General features: G+C 40.6%; 1 protein-coding gene across 1 annotated transcript in view; it reads right to left on the minus strand.

Annotated features, from left to right (window-relative positions):
- Cntnap2 (contactin associated protein 2) overlaps window positions 1–19681 on the minus strand; it is a 2080708-nt gene that overhangs the window by 396074 nt on the left and 1664953 nt on the right. Inside the window, exon 15 of the mRNA XM_036182111.1 lies at window positions 15448–15575. Coding sequence (XP_036038004.1) covers window positions 15448–15575 — 128 coding nt within the window. The remainder of the gene's footprint in view (window positions 1–15447; window positions 15576–19681) is intronic.

Here is a 19681-nt window from a genome sequence, read left to right on the forward strand (position 1 = left end):
AGATGAACAGTCTTATTAAATGAGACACACAGAACCAAATGCAGAGTTAAAAGCCCAAGAGGATCAGAGCAGTAGCTGAGACTAAAAACCCTTTCTTACCCTTCCTGCCACTGCTGTCCTTCCCCTCAGAAAGAGGCCTACTTCCTGTGTGTCTGTCCTTTTTATTGACTTTCTGTTCTGCCTTCTCATTGGTTGTAAACCCAACCACATGGCCTCCTCATCACTGCCTATCTGTACAGACTTCCAGGTCTTCTAAGGTTAGTATTGAAATGAAAGGTGTGTGTCTCCATGCTGGCTGTATCCTTGAACACACAGAGGTCTGCCTAGCTCTGTCTCCCAAGTGCTGGGATTAAAGGTGTGTGCCACGACTGCCCAGCTCCTGCTATGGCTTGCTATTAGCTCTGATGCTTAGGCAATTTTATTTATTAACATACAAAAAAAATTACATTTCAATACAAATAGAATATCATCATACTTTATTATAGAAGTTGCCCTGAAGTTAGTCTTGATTTTTCTTGCAGACATATAAGATTCAAACTATTTGTTGTTGGGATCATCAGCACACATCAACCAAATTACCCCCCTCCCCCCCTTTTTTTTTTTGTTAAGGAAGACACAAACATAATTTCAGCACATCTACCTGGCCATAATGTTTAGACAAGAACTGCATTTTTCTTATGTAATATGAAGAATCACTGTAAAATATATAGGTAAAACAGGAATTCATTTAAGTAATAAAGATCCATGAAGATCAGAGTATTTCCAGCTTTAATGCTTGAGCACTGTTCTTTTTCACAATTCAGTTTGCAGGCCTTATCTAATAACTTACAATGTTTCCAAACATGTCCTTCTTTCCCTTTTCCTTTTATTTGAAGTGAAGACTGCTCAGGCTAACAGTATCTTTGGTCAAACCAAAAGAGGAAAACGGAACTATTGTACAGCAATCATGGTTTTCTTGAATTCATTATCTTATTCTCTCAAAACATCAATGGGGGAAAATACCAGAACGGACATATATATTTCATTTCCACTAAATAAAAGGCCATATTTTCAGTTCAGGTCTTAAATTTGCATCTAATTCAGCATAATAAAATTAATTCCTGAAGGTCTCAATACCATAAAAATTGATTAGGGTAATCTAGTAAAACTGAATGAAGGAGTACTTAGTGCATCAGACAAAGGGATTACAGAGAAGATGCTTGAGCATCTCATTGTCTTCATTCTGAGTGAGTCCAGAAAACCCTGAATGGAGGGGACATGGCTAGAATCCCAGTGGGTAGGGGACATTCCTTCATCAAAACCCAGTGATCCTTCCATGGTTGGCTGCATTTCTAGTCACACTTAGGGACTGAGAGAATCTTGGTTATGTTTTGAGCTCAAACATGTAGCAGTCTATAGATACTCATTTTCTTCGAAACAACTGACCCCTGAAATTACTCAGAGATAAAATTAGTGAGTATAACAAATGAGTTTCCCTTAATTTTTTCCATTTTGCTTTTATTTTATGTGTATGGGTGTTTTGTCTGCATGAGTTTATGTGCCTCACATACATGCAAGGTGCCTGAGGAGGTCAGAAGAGGGCGTCTGATCCCCTGGGACTATGGCTAAGAACATTTATGATCAACCATATGGGTGCTGGATATTGAGCCTGGTCCTTTAGAAGAGCAGCCAGTGCTCTGAATTGCTGAGCCATCTCTTTGCCCTCCAAACATTCATTCTAAAAAACAGTTTGTCACGCCAGTGTATAGGTATAAAAGAAAATGCACCATTTCCTAAGCATATATCTCTCCTGAATTTTGAATCAGGTTTTATTTTAAAGAACATAATAAATGTCTTATGACTTAATGATATTTGTCTTTTAGAGCAGAGTCTTGCTATGTAGCCCAGACTAGTCTCCAATGAACTGATAGTCCTCTTGGCTCCACCTTGGAGTGCTGGGGTTATTGGAGTTCTCTACTATTTATGAGACTTACTACATTTTATTCTAATTCTAATTTCTACTTTCCAATTCTGATGATGATAAGATTATTACAACTGAAGAATTCTCAGAAAAGTTTATGGAGAGCCTGTTTTTAAACTTTGTTTCCATGAAGTTCCAAGTGTCCACAGCCTATGTGTAGCAGGACCATGAACAGAAACTTTATGTAGAGCCAAGTAGGCATCTTAAAGATGAGCTGAAGCACAGCTTTAATTACACCAGAGTGAGGGAGTTTATAGCTCACAGCTTTGCACCTAAACAATAGGTCTGAAGTACTGACTAATTGTAATTTTGTCAGTAATAACCTTGAGACATGGATAAACAAAAGCATGGAAGCTCACTTGGATCTGTGAGGGGCCAGGAGGGTTAATCTAATTTAGATTAAACAATGAGTTTTATAAATTCAATATTTCATGTGCATCTTAATTTAGAATTGCCAGAGAAAGTATAAAAACTTAGCCAAAGAGTTTTTTTAAATCTTTAATTTGAAGATAATCATCGGATTCAAGGGATTTCCAGAGTACAAAAGAATAAAAGTTTTCATTTAGTTAGGATGAATCAATGTGCAAAAAAGCTTGTGGAGGTTAAAAATAGTCGTGCATATAAATCAAATGATACCCCCTCTCTGGTACCCCAGGAACAAGAATTGTCTGTGCTAATTTTCTGCAATTTATCACACTGTAGCTGGCTGTATGGCCTTCACTGCTAATCTACAGTGCGGTGAGTTAACCATTTGTATTCATCTAATGGACCCATTGGAGTGATTCTAGGCCACAGGAATCATCCTTGGCTCAGGGTATTTAACTTTGCCTGTGGAGTCCAGCAGTTCTTGCTGATGGAGAATGAGAGGTGGATAATGCAAGCTGATAAAAGGATCGATGTAGAAGAAATAGTGTGTCTAGTCTTTGCTCTAGATTCCTGGGACTGGACCAACACTCTTGAAGGTTGAATTTTGACTACATGGAAAATGCAATGGCCACCCAAGTGTATATAATGAAATTTCTGTAAAAGTCCTAGATGGCTGAAGCTCCAGTGGTGTTTGCTGCTGTGTGATGCACACTGATGTGACAGGAGAGGGACACATCCTCACGCCAAGAGAAGAGGATTTGGAAGCTGTGCATCAGAGACTCTCTCAGACCTCACCCTATATACCTCTTCATTTGGCAATTCTTGATTTGTGTTTTTCAGAATGTAAATCTGAGTCCTGCACATTCCCGAGTTATGTGAGTCATCTTAATGAATTATTGACCCCAATGAGAGAGTAGAAATCTCCAAAGTTGGTCAGAACTGTGACTGGCACACTGCTGGTATCAGAAGGGAAGGTGGTCTTATTGGGGGCTTACTCTTAACTTGTGAGGACTACACTGGCATGGGCAGTGCATGTCAGGACTGTGTTGTATCTTGAAGAAGTGATTTCAATGTGTTGGAATTTCTGTGACAAAAATACAAAGGATGGTGGTGAGTTGTAGGAGACTGTACTAGTGCAGTGGGTAAAGAGAGACCACTAACATCAACACTGAGACCTTCATGACGAAATGAGGCCTGGGCCAGAGGGTTTCAGGAAGAGGAAAACACAAGTGAAAGTTCTAGAAGTGGCCACAAGAACAGCATGTTGGAGGGACATAAGAATAAGAGCTGGAAGGGAGAGAGGAGCCCTGACTGGTGGGTGGGGCTGGTCATGTAGAACCTCATGATGTGTATGGAAGTTTGTATCTTAAGTGTGATGAAAAATCATCAGATGGTTGTAAGACATCAGACAATGCAATTAATTGATAGCTTTGGAAACTTTCTCTGGATACTAAGTAGAAAAGCATTTTGTTGGCATATAAACTTTCAGTCTGGAGTATTTATGTCCTTTTTGTTTTTTGAGACAGAATCTTGCTATGCAGCCCAGCCTGGTACTGAATACATTATCCTTCTGCTTCTGCCTTCCAAGAGCTTGTGTTATATGTGTGCTTCACTATGTCTGGCTTATGCTCACATTGCCACCAGGAACTTTCAGTCTCCCCGAGGTAGGAAGTATAGGCAACACTTTTTTATATATTGCCTTGGATGGATGCTTAGTGTATGTATATATACTGCTGTACAATGTAGGCTGAAATACAAATGCATGTGGAGAAAGACAGGGATATAGCTGAAGTGGACAGCCTATTCCTCATTCAAAGTATAGCAGTGGGTGGTGGTTACTATGACTGAGTTTTAAAAAAACAGATAAAATCTGCATTAAAACAGAAAAAGAACTTTGGCACAACTTTATACATTTTTAAAAACCATACACAAAAATCTCAGTTTTCAAACATGCAGATCCAAAGTTAGCACTCTGTCCTTTGAGACAAATTCAATCTGTCACCTGTTTGTATCAATAAAATGCTGCTGGCATCCAGCCATGCAGCTTGGTTTACACATTGCCTATGGCAGCTTCTGGCTTTTGAGTGACAGGGCTGAGGATTTGTGACAGGGATCACTGGCCCACAAAACTATTCACTATCCTCCTGGCTCTTTAGGGAGAGTGTTTGCTGAGCCCTGAGATAGATGAAAGGCAGGTGTTTGTGACTACTCCTTGGAAGACAAGCCCAGTCTACATTCTTAGGTTCACAGTGTGCTCTGCAGGATTCTCCAGATCCTCTGAGGGTCAGTCACAAAGGATGGGAAGCAAAGAGGGGAAAAATTAGGATCCCATAAAAGAGAAGAAAATGGGGGGCTTTGAGCTTAGAAAGCATGGTCCCTAGGACTCAGTCAATGCTGCTGAACTTCAAACAGCCATTGTCACCACCACTTCCACGTTAAAAGGACTAGCTGGTGATACTCAAACACAGCACACCAGGATGGTTTCTTTCTACACAGGCACAGAGCCAAGGTAGGACGGTATAGTCAACTGGATAATGTTTAGAACCACCAAGGACAAACCTTGCACACTTTTGAGGGCTTGTATAGATTAAGTAAACTTAAGCAAGAGGACACACCTTAACCATGGACAACTGATTCCATAGACTAGGCTCCTGGAGTCAATAGAAGGAGAAGGCTAGCAGAGGGCTAACATCACTCTGCCTCCTAAGGATTCATGACTAGCCACCTCAAGTTCCTGCTGTCATGACCTAAAGGCCATGATGGGCTGTATCCTTGAACTGTGGGCAAAAGCAATCCTCTTCTCCTTTAAGTTGCCTTTATCAGAGTATTTTTATCAGAAAATGTAACTAATGTACAAAGGGTAAGAGGTAAAAACTGGAGAATAAAAGACAACAAGAGTGGCCTCTGTTTTCTAATATTGTACTGCCACTATATACACAACAAAATAATATCATAAGGGTGAAAGAGAAGGTCACTAATGTTTGAAGAATTCCAACTACCAGTGGTACTAATTGGGCTTTTTTTTTTTAATAGTGGGGGAGACTGGGATGTTAAGAAATATAGTGATGGGCTTCCTATTTTCTCATCTATAGCTGAAGTAAAACTGAGTGCTGGAAGTAGAAAGTAAGAAAGGGTAAGAGCTAATCCAAGAGTGCAGGTACCTAGAGGGAGTTGGGATCTGATTCAAGGGATGCTTGATCCTGAAGCCTGTGTTCTTCATGCTGTCTTGTACTTTGTTATTCAAAGCATGGCCCACCACTGACCAGGGTAGCCACTCCTTGGAGCATCTCAAGCTGTGCTCCAGATCTCAATCAGAATTTATATTCTGCCCCTATCTCAGATAAAATCTAGACTACTAACACCTTCAAGGCCATGGGGAAGGAAAATGATAAAAAATGCATTGGATACATGTATTAAATTATAATATAGTATTTAAAAGTGTGCAACACAATTCTATAATATTTTGGAGCTCTACTCTCAGTTTCCCATGAGGAGTCCAAGTTCTTGCCTCACCTCAGCTGTGTAAGAAAGTTTGCCCCAGTAGGAAGATCATGTGTCATTTTTCTCAAAAAAAGGCCATAGGTAGGATTTAGGTCCTGGAGTGGAGCCTGGGAGAAGGCTAGAATCTGCTTTATCTAGTGGTTTTCTCAATTCCCAGTGTCCCTCACAAGGACGTTTTAAAAATCAATAGGTAAAGCCTTGTCCTCCTCTGTGAGTAGTGAGATTTCTGAGAAAGTCCAGCAGAGGAACCTGACCATGGGGATCCATGGTATGGAAAATAAATTCTTTCCTCTCTGTGGGAATTCTGTTACTTCTGTAGGGAGTACCCAGTTCAGAAAGAGATGAGTACAGAGTGAGAGAATGAGATGTCACAGGGCTCACCAGCCAGCCACATCAGCAGAATCCTGCCTCAACACCATGCCTCACTCCGATTACCTCAAGGGACAACATTCTTTCAAATATAGGCAGCATTTGAAGTGGCAAGCCAGCAAATCAGTTATGAATATACAAATGTACCTGTCCATGCACACTTATACCCCTCCCAACACCATATAGCTGCAAAATAAACTCATTTTTTTCCAAATGTAAGTAATCATTTTGCTTTCCATTTCAACAGTGAATTTTCAGCTGCAGCTGAAGTTGAATGATCAAGTAATATTAAAGTGCTGAGTCCTCCCAGGGTGATGGCCCAACATTTCTAGTTTTTGAAAGTCACCAAGAAGGCTGGAAGATAAAGACAAAGCATATCTTCCACTCAACAAAGTTTCTGTCTTTGTTCACTGGATCTGGTCACAGATGTACCCTAGGTTCTTTCACGGGAAATGAGCCTAGGTTGTGAGCGTGAGGGTTTTACTGTCTTGGCTTCTTCCTACAGCCTCTCCTGCTCCTCACCTGCAAGCAGCCAATGGCAATAACAGAGAGGACTGGGCCATCAAGAAGAACAGAGGTTAATGACTTACTCAATCTATTATTAAACAAACCAAACAAAAACAAAGCTATAAAGAAACAAAGTCTTTGCTAGAAATGGAAGCAAAAGAGAAAAAAGAGAAGCTATATATTTTATGCCCCTGACTTCTCACCTCCGTGGCTGTTGGCTGTCTATTAGGAGCTCGTAACTGGTGAGTTGGTTAGGACTCATACTGCATGGTTGTACCACTCAGAAATCCATAGACAGGGCCAAGGTCAGAGCATCAGTCTAAGTTTCCTTGTAGATCCTAGCATTAATCTCATCCATGGGTTAGTGTCAGCTCTCTGTAGCTGTGGTTTGCTATAAATCAATTGTGGGACTATGGAACAGTTATTGAGCCTCCTATGACCCATCTCACTTGTTTGTGAAATGAGAGGTCTGCACTGGCTGACTTCTGAGACTCTCCTATCCACCCATAGGAGGCTGTGTTCTTTGTTTTTGGCTTTGAGATATATTTCATAAAAGTGTGTGTGTGTGTGTGTATGCACACACGCCTTTCATGGATTTGCCTATATTATTATAGTAAGAAACTCAGAATGGAAGGAAAGAAGTTGGAGTATCTTCTCAGGATGTATCACTACTAGTAAACAAAATTTTCTCTTCTGGGATCTGTGCTGGTGCTGAACCCTCAATGATTATTCTGAGATTGTGATCATGGAAAACACACATAGGGTAAGGCCTGAGCCCAAGTAGTAGATTTTAGTAAATGGCCAAGATAGGGATGGAGAGGGAAGGAAGGTGGTCCTCTAACACATGTTGCTATCACCTTTCACAGATTGTCCACAAGTAGTCTCTCCCTTCTGCTGAGTTAGGGGACAACTTTCCATGGTGATGGTATAGTGAAGCAAGGCAAGCCAGAAGCAGGGTGTGTTAAATAAGAGAAGTCTTTAAAGAGTCAAGAGCTCCCAATGAGGGAACAGAGAATCTTAGGAATAAAATATGTTCTAGGAATCTGAGATTCCATAAGAAAATTGCAAAGCTCAGGGCTTTGAAATTTATCTACTTGGGTTCATAGTGGTTGTGAAGAAAGAATCTGGGTCCAAGGTCAAACCTGGCTACAGTTCTTCACATCTGCCCCAATAGATGTTTTTAACTCTTGAATCCTATACAAGAATGATATACAATATTCAAGTATATCAGAGCTATTCTTATTTTTGAGGAGTCCATAGTCAGAACTAGGAATATCTCCCCTCTACTAAGAATGAAGTTGATTACATTCTTCCTAGCTACCCTTCTTCTGTTTCCAGAATCATTCCTCAGTATAGATAATGTTGAATAAAACTTTCAGGAGGCCATTGCTTTGAGATCTTGCACTGGGTTCCAACAGACCATAGACCAAACTAACAATCCAATAGGAGGCACCTATCCTAAAGTCCTAGGTCACTAAAGCCCCGTTAAGTGGCTGACTGACCTGTGAGAAGTCAAGGGAGTGGAAGAGAGCCAACATTCCCAGCAGGTTTGTGGCTTGATGATGAAATTCTCTCTGTTTTAATTCTCAGTCCTTTAATTCTTACAAAGGGGACTTCCAATAACCTGATGTTAACCAAGAGGTCATTTGTCTATATTATCCCTATGCCTGAGTTGCAAGGAAATGAACTCTGAAATGACCTATCATGCTTCGTTCTCTCCTTTAGTGTCTTCAGCATCTTCCTGCCATAAAGCTAACCTCCTTTGCTCAGCCACCGTTTGTTCCATTTGATGGACTAAAGTGTTAGAGCCCAAGAAACACAAAGTAAAGCCTGTTAGGATATTTGAACTGCATTTTTGTAACCTTTTCCTTTGGCAGTCTCAAGGATCCTATTGGGTGGGGAAAACTAAACACAACTGGCAGAGGGATGACCTGTTCAAGAGAGGGGTGAGGAGCTGAGCTATATTATTTTTTTTTTCCATGAAGAATGGATGGGAAGACATTTTTACCAGTCTTTCCCTTTCCTCTCATGCCAGAACCAGCCTTGAATACAGGTACAAAGATGTCAGAAGATGCTCATGGTGGTGGGAGTGCGCATCTGCTTCCGCCGGCAGGCCTCACAGGGAGACTACCCTCCTCAGTCACTCTCAGAGTTAGATTGGCACTTGTGAGTGAGCTTTGAACCCTGGGATGTGGGCAAAAGCCATTCAGGTAACTTCTGAGTCGGTTCCTGAAGAGAGCAGGCAGGGTTGCCAGTCTAGGAGTCCCTCGCACTGCTGAGGAAGGGCGTACCATGGGGTGGAGGGAGCTACTTAACTCAGCGAGCATGAGTTATTTATTGGCTTATGTTGTTTTATTTATTGTCTTAGGTTCAGAACTTGTATTTCAAGCCCAGCTTATCTTTGGTAATTCAGTAAGCCAGGTGAAGAGGTTGAAGGCTCCTCATACCTAACATTGCTTGCTTCTTAGTGACTGTCTCTGTCTAGTTAGGCATTCTTTAGGGCTCATCATTCACATTTTAGGGTGAATTCATCCAGTGAGACTGGTATATGCAACTAAGCTAGATCCCACTGCCTGAGAGAGCAGAGCCTTTATTACTGTGGAGGAAGTAGGTATTTGAGACACTTTGGTAGCCTGGAACATTCTAAGGCGGGCATCAGGGGCAGTGGTGGTGGTGATATGTACTCCTTGTGAGATCTGACCAGGCAGGGAGCAAGAAAAAGATCTTAGGTACATGGAAAGCTGCAAGGAAAGATTTCTAAGGTTGAAAGGAGAGAGTATCTTCAATGCCTTCCTAGCAAATGTTTAGACCATTACATCTCCAAGAAGTCAGAGACATGTTTTCTTTCTTATTCAAATCCTAACATCAAGTCTAAGGAGATGTGGTAGATAAGAGGATTTTAAAGAAACCATGCAGACCTTTCTAAACCCAGTTCTTAAATGAGTTTGCAAACCACCTCACAGAGGTGGTTAGTGGAGGGGTGGGGGTCAGGAACGGAAAGAATCAAAAGAGTGGGTGAATACAAAGGGAATCAAGAGAGTGGGTGAATACAAAGGGAATCAAGAGAGTGGGTGAATACAAAGGGAATCAAGAGAGTGGGTGAATACAAAGGGCCTCAGATTTAGAACCTATACCAGGATCTTTTCCCTTTCTGGTCTCTTTCCCTTTCTTATCTCTTGCCTCCCTGAGGCAGCCAACCTAAAGCAAGATAAACAATCTTTCTACTCTCTCTATAGTCTGGGGAGTTGCTATCTCTTCACAAGAAAAACTGGTGACTCTCCCTCCCCTTGCCCAGCCCACTGCACCCCACAGGAAATGTTTCACATGTGGTGACTCAATGTGTAGACAGGACTGTGGCTGATTCTGAGTAAGGGAACAGGCAGGCAGCACTCCTGGACTTGGAAATCCTTGAAGCACAGTGCTCTGTCTTTCTATCACTCTGGCGTAGAGGATTCATGTTGCAAGGAAAAAATGTCATTTGACTACAACTCCATTACCACCTCTTTCTTTCTCACTTGCTTTTGTCTCTGTCCTCACAGAGCTCCAACCTGAACTTGACTCCCTTTCCTGCTTCGCCTTCTCATCTCTTGACTCCCAGGTACCTCTGCAGCTGTAAGAAATTGAATTTGCATCTTAAGCGTGCAGTGTGCTGCAGTGTCCTGCCTGTCAGCTTCCTTTGCCTGAACTGTTTCTGGTGTGGACAGGGAGCAGTCTCCAGTAACACATGCCTCTAATTTGTTTCTGCCCAGGTTTATTGAAAAGGCTTGCCTTTGTAGCAAACTTGCTTCTAATTAATTGTTTAAAGTCTATATCCCTAGAGGCGAGATGGTAAATCTTTACTTCATGTGGCTGAGAGCAAAACAATTACCTAGCAAATCCTGTATTCTTGCAATTAATTATAGTCACTATATACAGTAGAATAAGATTTCTGCCTTCAAAAACTAAATTTCTTTTTAGTTCATGAAAGTTTCAGCAGCCTCAGAGGGTGTGCCTGTGTTTAAGTTTGAAAAGTGTCTACTCTGATACTGAGCTCTGATTCTCTAAATGGATCTTTTGTTTTTTTCCCTAGGTGAGTACCTGTGGTTTACAAGAGATGCATAATTTCTCTGCAATTTTTATTGTAGCAAGCCATCCATCACTAGTCACACCAGTCTCATTTAAATTGGAGGTTTCTACTTGGATGTATTTGAAGGAGAAAACAGCAGCCACCCTGTCAAAGCTTACGTATTTCACCGAGACACAGGGCAGCCCTAAATGGAAGGAAGGTACTGATTTGGTTTAGCACTTTGATTACATGGCTCTATGAGTTCAGATGACTTAGAGTGAAAGTCGAAACTCAGCAGGCCTGAGGAAATCACTGCAACTCTGAAACAGTTGCACAGAGCTCAAAGAAAAAGTTTCATTCTTTGCAAGTTGAGCCTAGAACTGGGCCTAATGCATCACACACCTCTGGAGAACTACTGAAGCTGGGCTCCTCAAAATGAGAGGGGAGTTATGGGGAGGGAGACAGACAGACAGACAGAGGGTGTTCAGTGGTAAAACTGCTTTTTCTAAAGCTCTCTAGAGACCTTAAAAAGTGTCCCAAAGCAAGCTCATCTCCATGAATAACAGCACAAACTCACAAGGTGACTTAAACCTTCTGTATCCAATCCCCATCTTAGCATGGTGTGGGTGAGAGGATCTTGTGATAAGACCCAAGCCAAATATTTAAAAAAAAAAAAAGGTGTCCATAGAGGTCAAAGGAAGGTGTACAATACCCTGGAAATGGAGTTACAGGCAGTTGTGAACTCTCAACCTCTGAGCCATCTCTCCAGCCCTAAGCTGTTTTTTTTTAAGACACTTGAATTTAACTAGTCTTTGACAGAAGGAAAAGCATGGGGTCAAAAATCAATGGTGGTCTCATGTTTCCATTCTCTGCTCCAACTTCTGGGAATTTGCAAGGGGGCTTGGAAATTTGTCATGTAAACACTATTTGAAAAGAAATAATTTGTTCATTTGTACAACAGAAATGATGTTTGCCTTATGTACTGCACAGGGGGCTATAGGTGTCCAAGGATACCAGGCAAGTGTAAAACCTGGGAAATATTGTCCACATGGAATCTCTCCTTGTAATTGCACCTATGTGAGAATGTTCTAAAAAGGAAATTGGGTCTGCAAACTGCTGAATGCTGATTGCTCTCTGGCAGCACAAGTTCAGACAACAGATTCTCAGTTTCTTGGGGAAAAAGAAGATAGATGACTTTCTTTCACAAATACAAAAGTATTCCACATAATGTTATATTTTTCATGAAATATTGGGTAAAATACAATTTAAAAGCATCTTCCTGGATGTATATTATCCCAACTATACGAAGACTGTTGTTCACTGTCCACTGATGAGGTAATTATTTTCCTTAGTCTAATCTTGCTTGTCAATTTGACTACATCTGGAATCAACCCAAACTCAAGCATCAGGACTCACATGTGAGGGATTTTCTTGATTAGATCATTTGTGCTCAGAAGACCCACCATAAATCTGGGCCACACCTTCTGGTGACACTCCACATACAAGCATTGGGAGAAGGAAGTTTTCGCTTTTTGCCTGCTTTCCCTCACTCTCATTGGCAAGTTCATCTATCTGCTGCTGATAGGAGCAGCTCGTAGATCCGACTTCTAAGGTAGCCTGAAGACAAGCTGGAGCATCCAGTCTCACAGACTGAAACAAATACTGAATTTTTGGCCTTTCCATCAGGAGATAGCCATTACTGGACTATTCGACAACAGGCTTTGAACTATCCTAATAAATCTCTCTCTCTCCATATCTATACATATGTGTATATACCATTATTTTTCATTCTATCAGTCCTTTATTGTAGAGAACTCTGACTAATACAGTCCTAATAATGTACCTGAAACCAGTCCTGAGATAGAAACATAAATGAAATATATCATTCTGCTTTTTTTATTTCCTCTGTCTTCATTAAGATAGAGTCTAGGTGGGGAGATGCCTCAGTAGATAAAATATTTGCTAAGAAATCAAAAGGGCAAGCCGGGTGGTAGTGGCACAAGCCTTTAATCCCAGCACTTGGGAGGCAGAGGCAGGTGGATCTCTGTGAGTTCGAGGCCAGCCTGGTCTCCAAAGCGAGTTCCAGGAAAGGCCCAAAGCTACACAGAGAAACCCTGTCTTGAAAAACAAACGAACAAACAAACAAAAAAAAAAAAAAAAGAAGAAATCAAAACGGCCTGAGTTTAGATCCCTAAACCCCACTTTAAAAGATGAGGCCTGTAACCCCAGTGTGGAGAACACAGACAGGTAGATCCCAGGGGCTCACTGGTCAGCTACATCAGCCAGTGAGTGTGGTTCAGTGAGAGAGACCTTGCCTCAAAAAAAAGTAGACAGTGATAAAGGGGATATTCCAGAATCTCAGAATCAGTCTCTAGTACACATACACACACACACACACACACACACACACACACACACACACACTTCTACCTTAAATGCACCTTTTATCACTTCTTCCTTTAGAAATTAATTACATAATGTTATATCAGAAAATCTAGTATTATCTAGTATTAAATGATTGCCTTAGGGTTTCTATTGCTGTGGCAAAACACCATGACCAAAAGCAAGTTGGGGAGGAAAGGGTTTATTTGGCTTACACTTCCACATTGCTGTTAATCCACTGAATCAGGACAGGAACTCAAGCAGGCAGGATCCTGGAGGCAGGAGCAGATTTAAAGGCCAAGAGGGGTGCTGCTTACTGGCTTTCTCTCCATGGCTTGCTTAGCCTACTTTCTTAAAGAACCCAGGACCACCAACCCAGGTATGATACAGCCCTACATAGGCTAGGCCCTTCCCATTGATCAGTAATTGAGAAAATGCCTTACAGCTGGATCTTAGGGAGGCATTTCCTCAACTAAGATGCCTGACTCTCTGATGACTGTAGAACATGTCAAGTTGATATGAAATCAGCCAGTACAGCGATAAGCTATCTGTATCTTCTGATACTTTTTTGTGTGAATTTCTCAAACACATTTGAACTACCTTTTCCTATTCCCAGATCACCTAGCAAGGTGCTGCATAAAAAGCAAATCCATGATAAATTCTTTCTGAGGCCTGGTTTTTTGATTAGGTGACATCAATCTCATAATATACTAAATGTAAAAATAACATACTTTCACATATAAACTTTTCTTGATAATCAATCAGCCACTTAATGGGAACTTTTCTCTAATTCAAAGTGAAATTCAGAATTAGAATTGATAAGACAGAGGTATTTAACTTTATATAATTATAAGTAATTATGACATAATAAAATTGACTTTCAGTCTACAATACTTGAAAGTCCAACTGTAAAGAACATGACAGTCCTTCTCTTAGCATATTTATTAAATATGTTTACTGTTCTGTGCCAGTATCTTTTCTTAATGAGCTTTTTGTGCATTTCCACCAAGTCAGGATCCACAAATGAAGTTTTACTGTTTATAGCCAAGGCTTCATAAAGATCTTTTTGACCAATCTCAATTTGGTAGGTAGCATTTCCCACCCCACTCCCCCAGTGTACAATGAGAAAGATCAGTACAAACATCTCCTCTCTTTTGTGTTAGGAGCATTCCTGTGTTTAACTGCTGACAGTCTCAATTAACTAAGCAGTAAACTTCTAAGCATGCATTCTTGCATTCTTTAGGATACCTCTTTGAGTGGTTACAAGAATCTATTATTGAATAGGCCTAATTCTCCATTGAGTTGCAGAAGTTGTAAAGAATATTCCACCTCACATAATCCTTTGCTAGGAGGACTCCAAACCCAGGCACTAAAACTCTTTACGGCCTCCCCAGGAGGCATTGGGACACAGGTGGTATTCTCATTAACACAGCTGATAAAATAGAGAGCCTTCCCGGGGTCTTTGAGCTAGCCAGTTATTGAGGGAGTGGAATCTAGGTCTCCCTTTGCCGAGTACACAACCACAAAAAGTGTAGAACTCCCAGGAGTATTGCCTGAATCACATGTGCAAGAAATAGAAGGAAATGATGCCCAGGATGCTCATTGCTGAATCCCCATAGCAACCTTCGACTGCTCCACTCCCACTGCACATAAAATACACTGAAGGGTATCAAACAGCATAAAATCTGAATGGTGCCCTTAATTAGGTGGGACCATCATGTCGACTCTCTTACCTCCTACTGTCCAAGCTAGCAGCCCCCAGTTCCTCTCTGGTGCCTAAGCCTGAAAGCAGGACATCATTACAGAAACAATCATTGCCTTTCAAGGGACCATCAAGCTTTGATGATGATGGAGTTTGATAGCCATAATGTCAAACTTTATATGGCTATAATCCAAGTTTACAATAATACATTAAGCTATAATGCTACTATTTATATCGCCATAAACTCCGTTTTATGGCGATATAAATAGTCATGCTAATGGCATTAACAGCAGCACATAGTGGAATCCCAGCTGTTGAGTGGCACTTTTATGCTACTAGCATTGCTATTTATGCTACCATAAGCTTAGGTAGTCAAACTTGTTACATATGAATAGACAAGGAAGATGGATATCCACATCTTACACCTGAATTGAGGTTTCTATAGTGGACACACCCTCTTTACAATAAAGATTCATGTAGCTCTCTATTGGGCCCTATTTGTGTTGTGTGATGTTTTTGAAGAACGGGTCTGTTTTCTGGCATCTTCTGAGCAGTCTGGGAACACTATTTCAATATGATAAGAAAGTGCAAGCATCAGCTGCTGGGCAAACTTACTGTCTCCTTGGCAGCGTAGAGGACCCACGCTCAGCTTAGCTTCTGAGCCTTGCCGGTCAGTATCTCCAACCACCACCTGGCTCACCGGCAGGTGATCTTTGTAGGATAAGAAGCCAGCATCCTTCCTCCTGAATCACAGGGAGACAGAAAAACATGGGGAGGCTGTGTTAGAATTACAGCTTCTGTTGCCTGACCACTGATCACATTTTAAATAGTTGATCAGAAATGTCCTGAGTAAAATCTCAGATGGAGTTTGCTCTCCTCCCCCAGTAAAGGCTCAGAGTGTGGCTCAGAGGTAAGGCTGGCATGGTCATCTGATGGAAACTAGAACTGACATTCTGATTTCCAGAACTTATAACTAATAAGCCATTGGCTATTTTTAGTGGAAAATAGACCAAACCACATGCTCCACAGGTGCTCACATGCAGAGTTAATGGAAAGTTCAACGAAGTCCCTGGAACGATACACCAAACAAAGTCCCCAAAGACTGAAAAGTCTTTGCCTCTTTAAATGTTTTGAAGCAATTCCTTCAGAGACTTTCTTCCCTGTAGCTAAATAAGGGATGTCTTTGGTTTTCTGGTCTTCCCTTGTTTACTTGAAGGACTGAAATAGTTCATAGATATCTCCAGCATAGAGCAGGTGCTCCATAAGTATTTATCTCTATGGATAATGAGGACTGGAGCTGAGAACTTGGGCCCTGTTTGGATTTCTGCCTAGGATCATCTGTTTACCCTGTACTTACCCACACCTTCCAACTTGATCCCATACCTACTTTGAATGACATAACCCACTGGATCCAGTCAGTGCTGCCCATATATTCTTTGGTGTGGTGTGGGACCATCTACTAGAGTGAGGTTGACTTACCAGGGTCTACATACTTATTAAATCCTGGCTCTCTCCCAGCAGTTATGAACTGCCAATGGCTTCTCAAGTAGAGGTAAGGGCTCATGAGGCCCACCTGATCCATTTGACAGTGTTGACTGGCACTATGTTGTGCAGGTCTTGGAAAGGCAATGACAGTTGCTCTTAGTGTCCTGTCACATCCAGAAGACACTGTTGCACCTGAGTCCTTCTCTGTTCTTACAATCTTTCCACCATGTCTTTCATGAGATTCCCTGAGCCCTGGGGAGGGGGAGATATGATATAGACGCCCCATTTATGGTTTATCACTCCCTAGACACATATTTTGGCCAGCTGTGAGTTTCTGTATTAATCATGATGCACTGAACAAGGAAATTTCTCTGATGAAATCTGAGAGATATGCTAATCTATGCATATAGAGATATGGATTTATAGGACATATTATATGATATTATATTAATTAAGCAAAATAATACTAGTATGTTCAACCCTGGGGTTCATACACTCCAAGCCAGGGGTGCTTGACCAAATGACAGTACTAGGCATATATTTTCTCTCGTGGAGTAGGTTATTAGTGAAGGAAGGGGACAGGGACAACTGCAAAGAGCTGCTTTGAACCAAATCCCAGAAGTTCTGAGGGATGGGCTCAGGAGCAGCTACAGGAACTGTCCTTTAGGGTCTGTGCAAGAGAGATTCCATTTTGTGGAAAACTCTCTGCTTTATCCTATTCTGCTGCTGCTGCTGCTGCTTTGCTGCAGTTTGCTGTTCCCTTTCTATGGTCCTGGATGGGTGGGAGGCAAAATCAGTGGGACATCATTCTGAACAAAATAATTTTTTATGACAGTCAGCCTGAATGGAAATAACAACTCTGAATGCTACTCTTGAACAATGAGAGAATGAGGGAGGTGGTTCAATAATGAGGCTAAGGATTTTGTATTCCCATCCCTGAGCACAGAGAACTAAGGTTTGGGGCAAACAACTGGAACTCCACATTGAAAATTCTGTGCTTTGCAGGCCCTGTTGCTTGTCCTTGAGATTGTTTACAACATCAGTGAACTTATTCTCCCATTTGTAACAGGAATAGAAACCCGGGAAAGAGATGCAAAACTTGGTCATTGGGACTCAAAACTATATTTTACCTTGTTTTAGTAATTTCAGCGTTTTATGGTTTTTCAAAAGTATTGTTTATTAAGTTAGAACAAACCAAACTGTAGCTGGAGAGTTTTTCTCCAGGTCTCGCCAAGCCCCCATAGTCCCACAGCCAACTTATAAAATAATCACTCAGATGTTTATATTACTTATAAACTATATGGCCATGGCAGGCTTCTTACTATCTAGTTTTTTTTTTATCTTAAATTAACCCATTTCTATTAATCTATATGTTGCCACATGGCTTGTAGCTTACTGGTATCTTAACATCTGCTTCTCATGGCGGTGGCAGGCAGCGTCACCTGGCTATCCACTACACTCCTCCCTCAGCCTTCCATTTCCCAGCCTTCCCCTCTCTCTTTGTCCTGCCTATACTTCCTGCCTGGCTACTGGCCAATCAGCATTTTATTTATTAACCAATCAGAGCAACACATTCAGAGCATAGAGAACATCCCACAGCACCAAACCTTGGGACTTCTGTTGATGCTATCAACAGGTGATCAGGCTTCAAACTCACAAGTAGGATTTCTTTTGTGCAAACTTACTTTCCTTTAGCAGAATTTCAATCAATTAAAATCACTTCAAATAGGAAGAAAATGCTCTGGTTTTTTTTTTTAAAGTTTTGTGTGTGGTATATGTGTGTGTGTATTCTTGTGTGCATGTACATTTTATGTGCAAGGATACCCACCCATGTGTGTAGCTGCATGTGAAATTCAGACGTCCATGCTTGGTGTCTTCTTCCATTGCTCTTCATCTCTTTTTTTTGAGACAGACTCTTATTGAACTTGGAGCTTGCTCATTCAGCTAGGTTGGATAACCACAAACCCCAGGAATCCTGTCTTAGCCTACTCGGATTGGGATTGTACTTATGTGATAATATGCCCAGATTTGTATGTAGAGGCTGGTTATCCAAATTTGGGGCACATGCTTATTCAGTAAGAACTTTTTCAACTGAGCCATCCATCTATCCCAAAGCCTTCGATAGTAAACTCCATATTTACTTTTGAAGGAACAATAAATGAAGGCAGTGTAACTGCATCCTTTAATTTGACAGCCTGTTAGAAATGATTCCCATGGACATGGTGCTAATACCCTTTATGAGTTGATGACCCTTAGGACATATCTCTAAACCACTGATCTACAAACTAAATCCTAAAATCAAAATTCCTCTTGCAATCTTTTTGTCTGTCCCAGAAGTGACTTTGTGATTGGCTTTGTAGTATCTGGCCAGCTTCATGCAGTAGCTTCAGCATATCAAGTTTCTGAGCAGAATGAGCTGCCCTAAGTGAACCCTCAGAGCTTAACTCTGAGCTTCTAGAAGATGGCATGAGTGATTTTATAAAAATAAGATGTGGACTGTGGAGATGGATCAGTGTGTAAAGTACTTATGCACATACACACACAATTCAAAATATTCAAATATCCAAAATCTTTTGGGTCATATTCTGAATGAAATGTTATGCTACATTAGTGAAAATGTAATATCATCCAACAATGGGAATGAGACTTTTCCTCTTGTCAATTAAGCAGACTCTAGGGTTTGGATATTGCATAAAAAGCCACCCTGAACATTCTTTTAATGGAATTACCTACTGGCATTGATGGATGTTTATACAAAACAAGAAATGCTAGGTTATAAAGTCTGCTTAACTTTTTGAATAATTTCAGGCTGTTTTCTCTAGAGTGCATATCAATTTACATTTCTGTCTGACGCATAGACAAATTCAGCTTGCTTAGGATCTCGGGCCTGTGTCTATGATTAAGTGATATAATAAAAATAGTATCCTATTTAAAAACACCAGATAAGAATATTTTAAAGACAAAAGTCTAGAAATATTACAATCACTATGTAATTTAATTGCACAGAATAAACTTGGAAACAATTCTTAAATCTTTGTAAAAATATTAAATAAATATTTAATAGATTAAATTATTTAAATTAACTATTAAATTATTCAAATAAATTAAATAAATAGAATGTAATCTTTGAACATAGTTTACAGAAGTTTGACCATTGCAATACTATAATTAGCCATCATTAAATTATTTTATTAGAAACTGATTAACATTAAGAATGATAGGAATTTACAAGCCAAATTTCATCAATACAAACAATTTTGTATCACTGTCAATGAAACTGAAAAATTCAAATAATTTTTATTAGGGTTTCTTAGTAATGTATGCTATCACCACTACACTATTGACAAGCATGAGGGATAGAGAA

Source organism: Onychomys torridus, chromosome 3 (genome assembly GCF_903995425.1).
Source record: "Onychomys torridus chromosome 3, mOncTor1.1, whole genome shotgun sequence".
Taxonomy (NCBI): domain Eukaryota; kingdom Metazoa; phylum Chordata; class Mammalia; order Rodentia; family Cricetidae; genus Onychomys; species Onychomys torridus.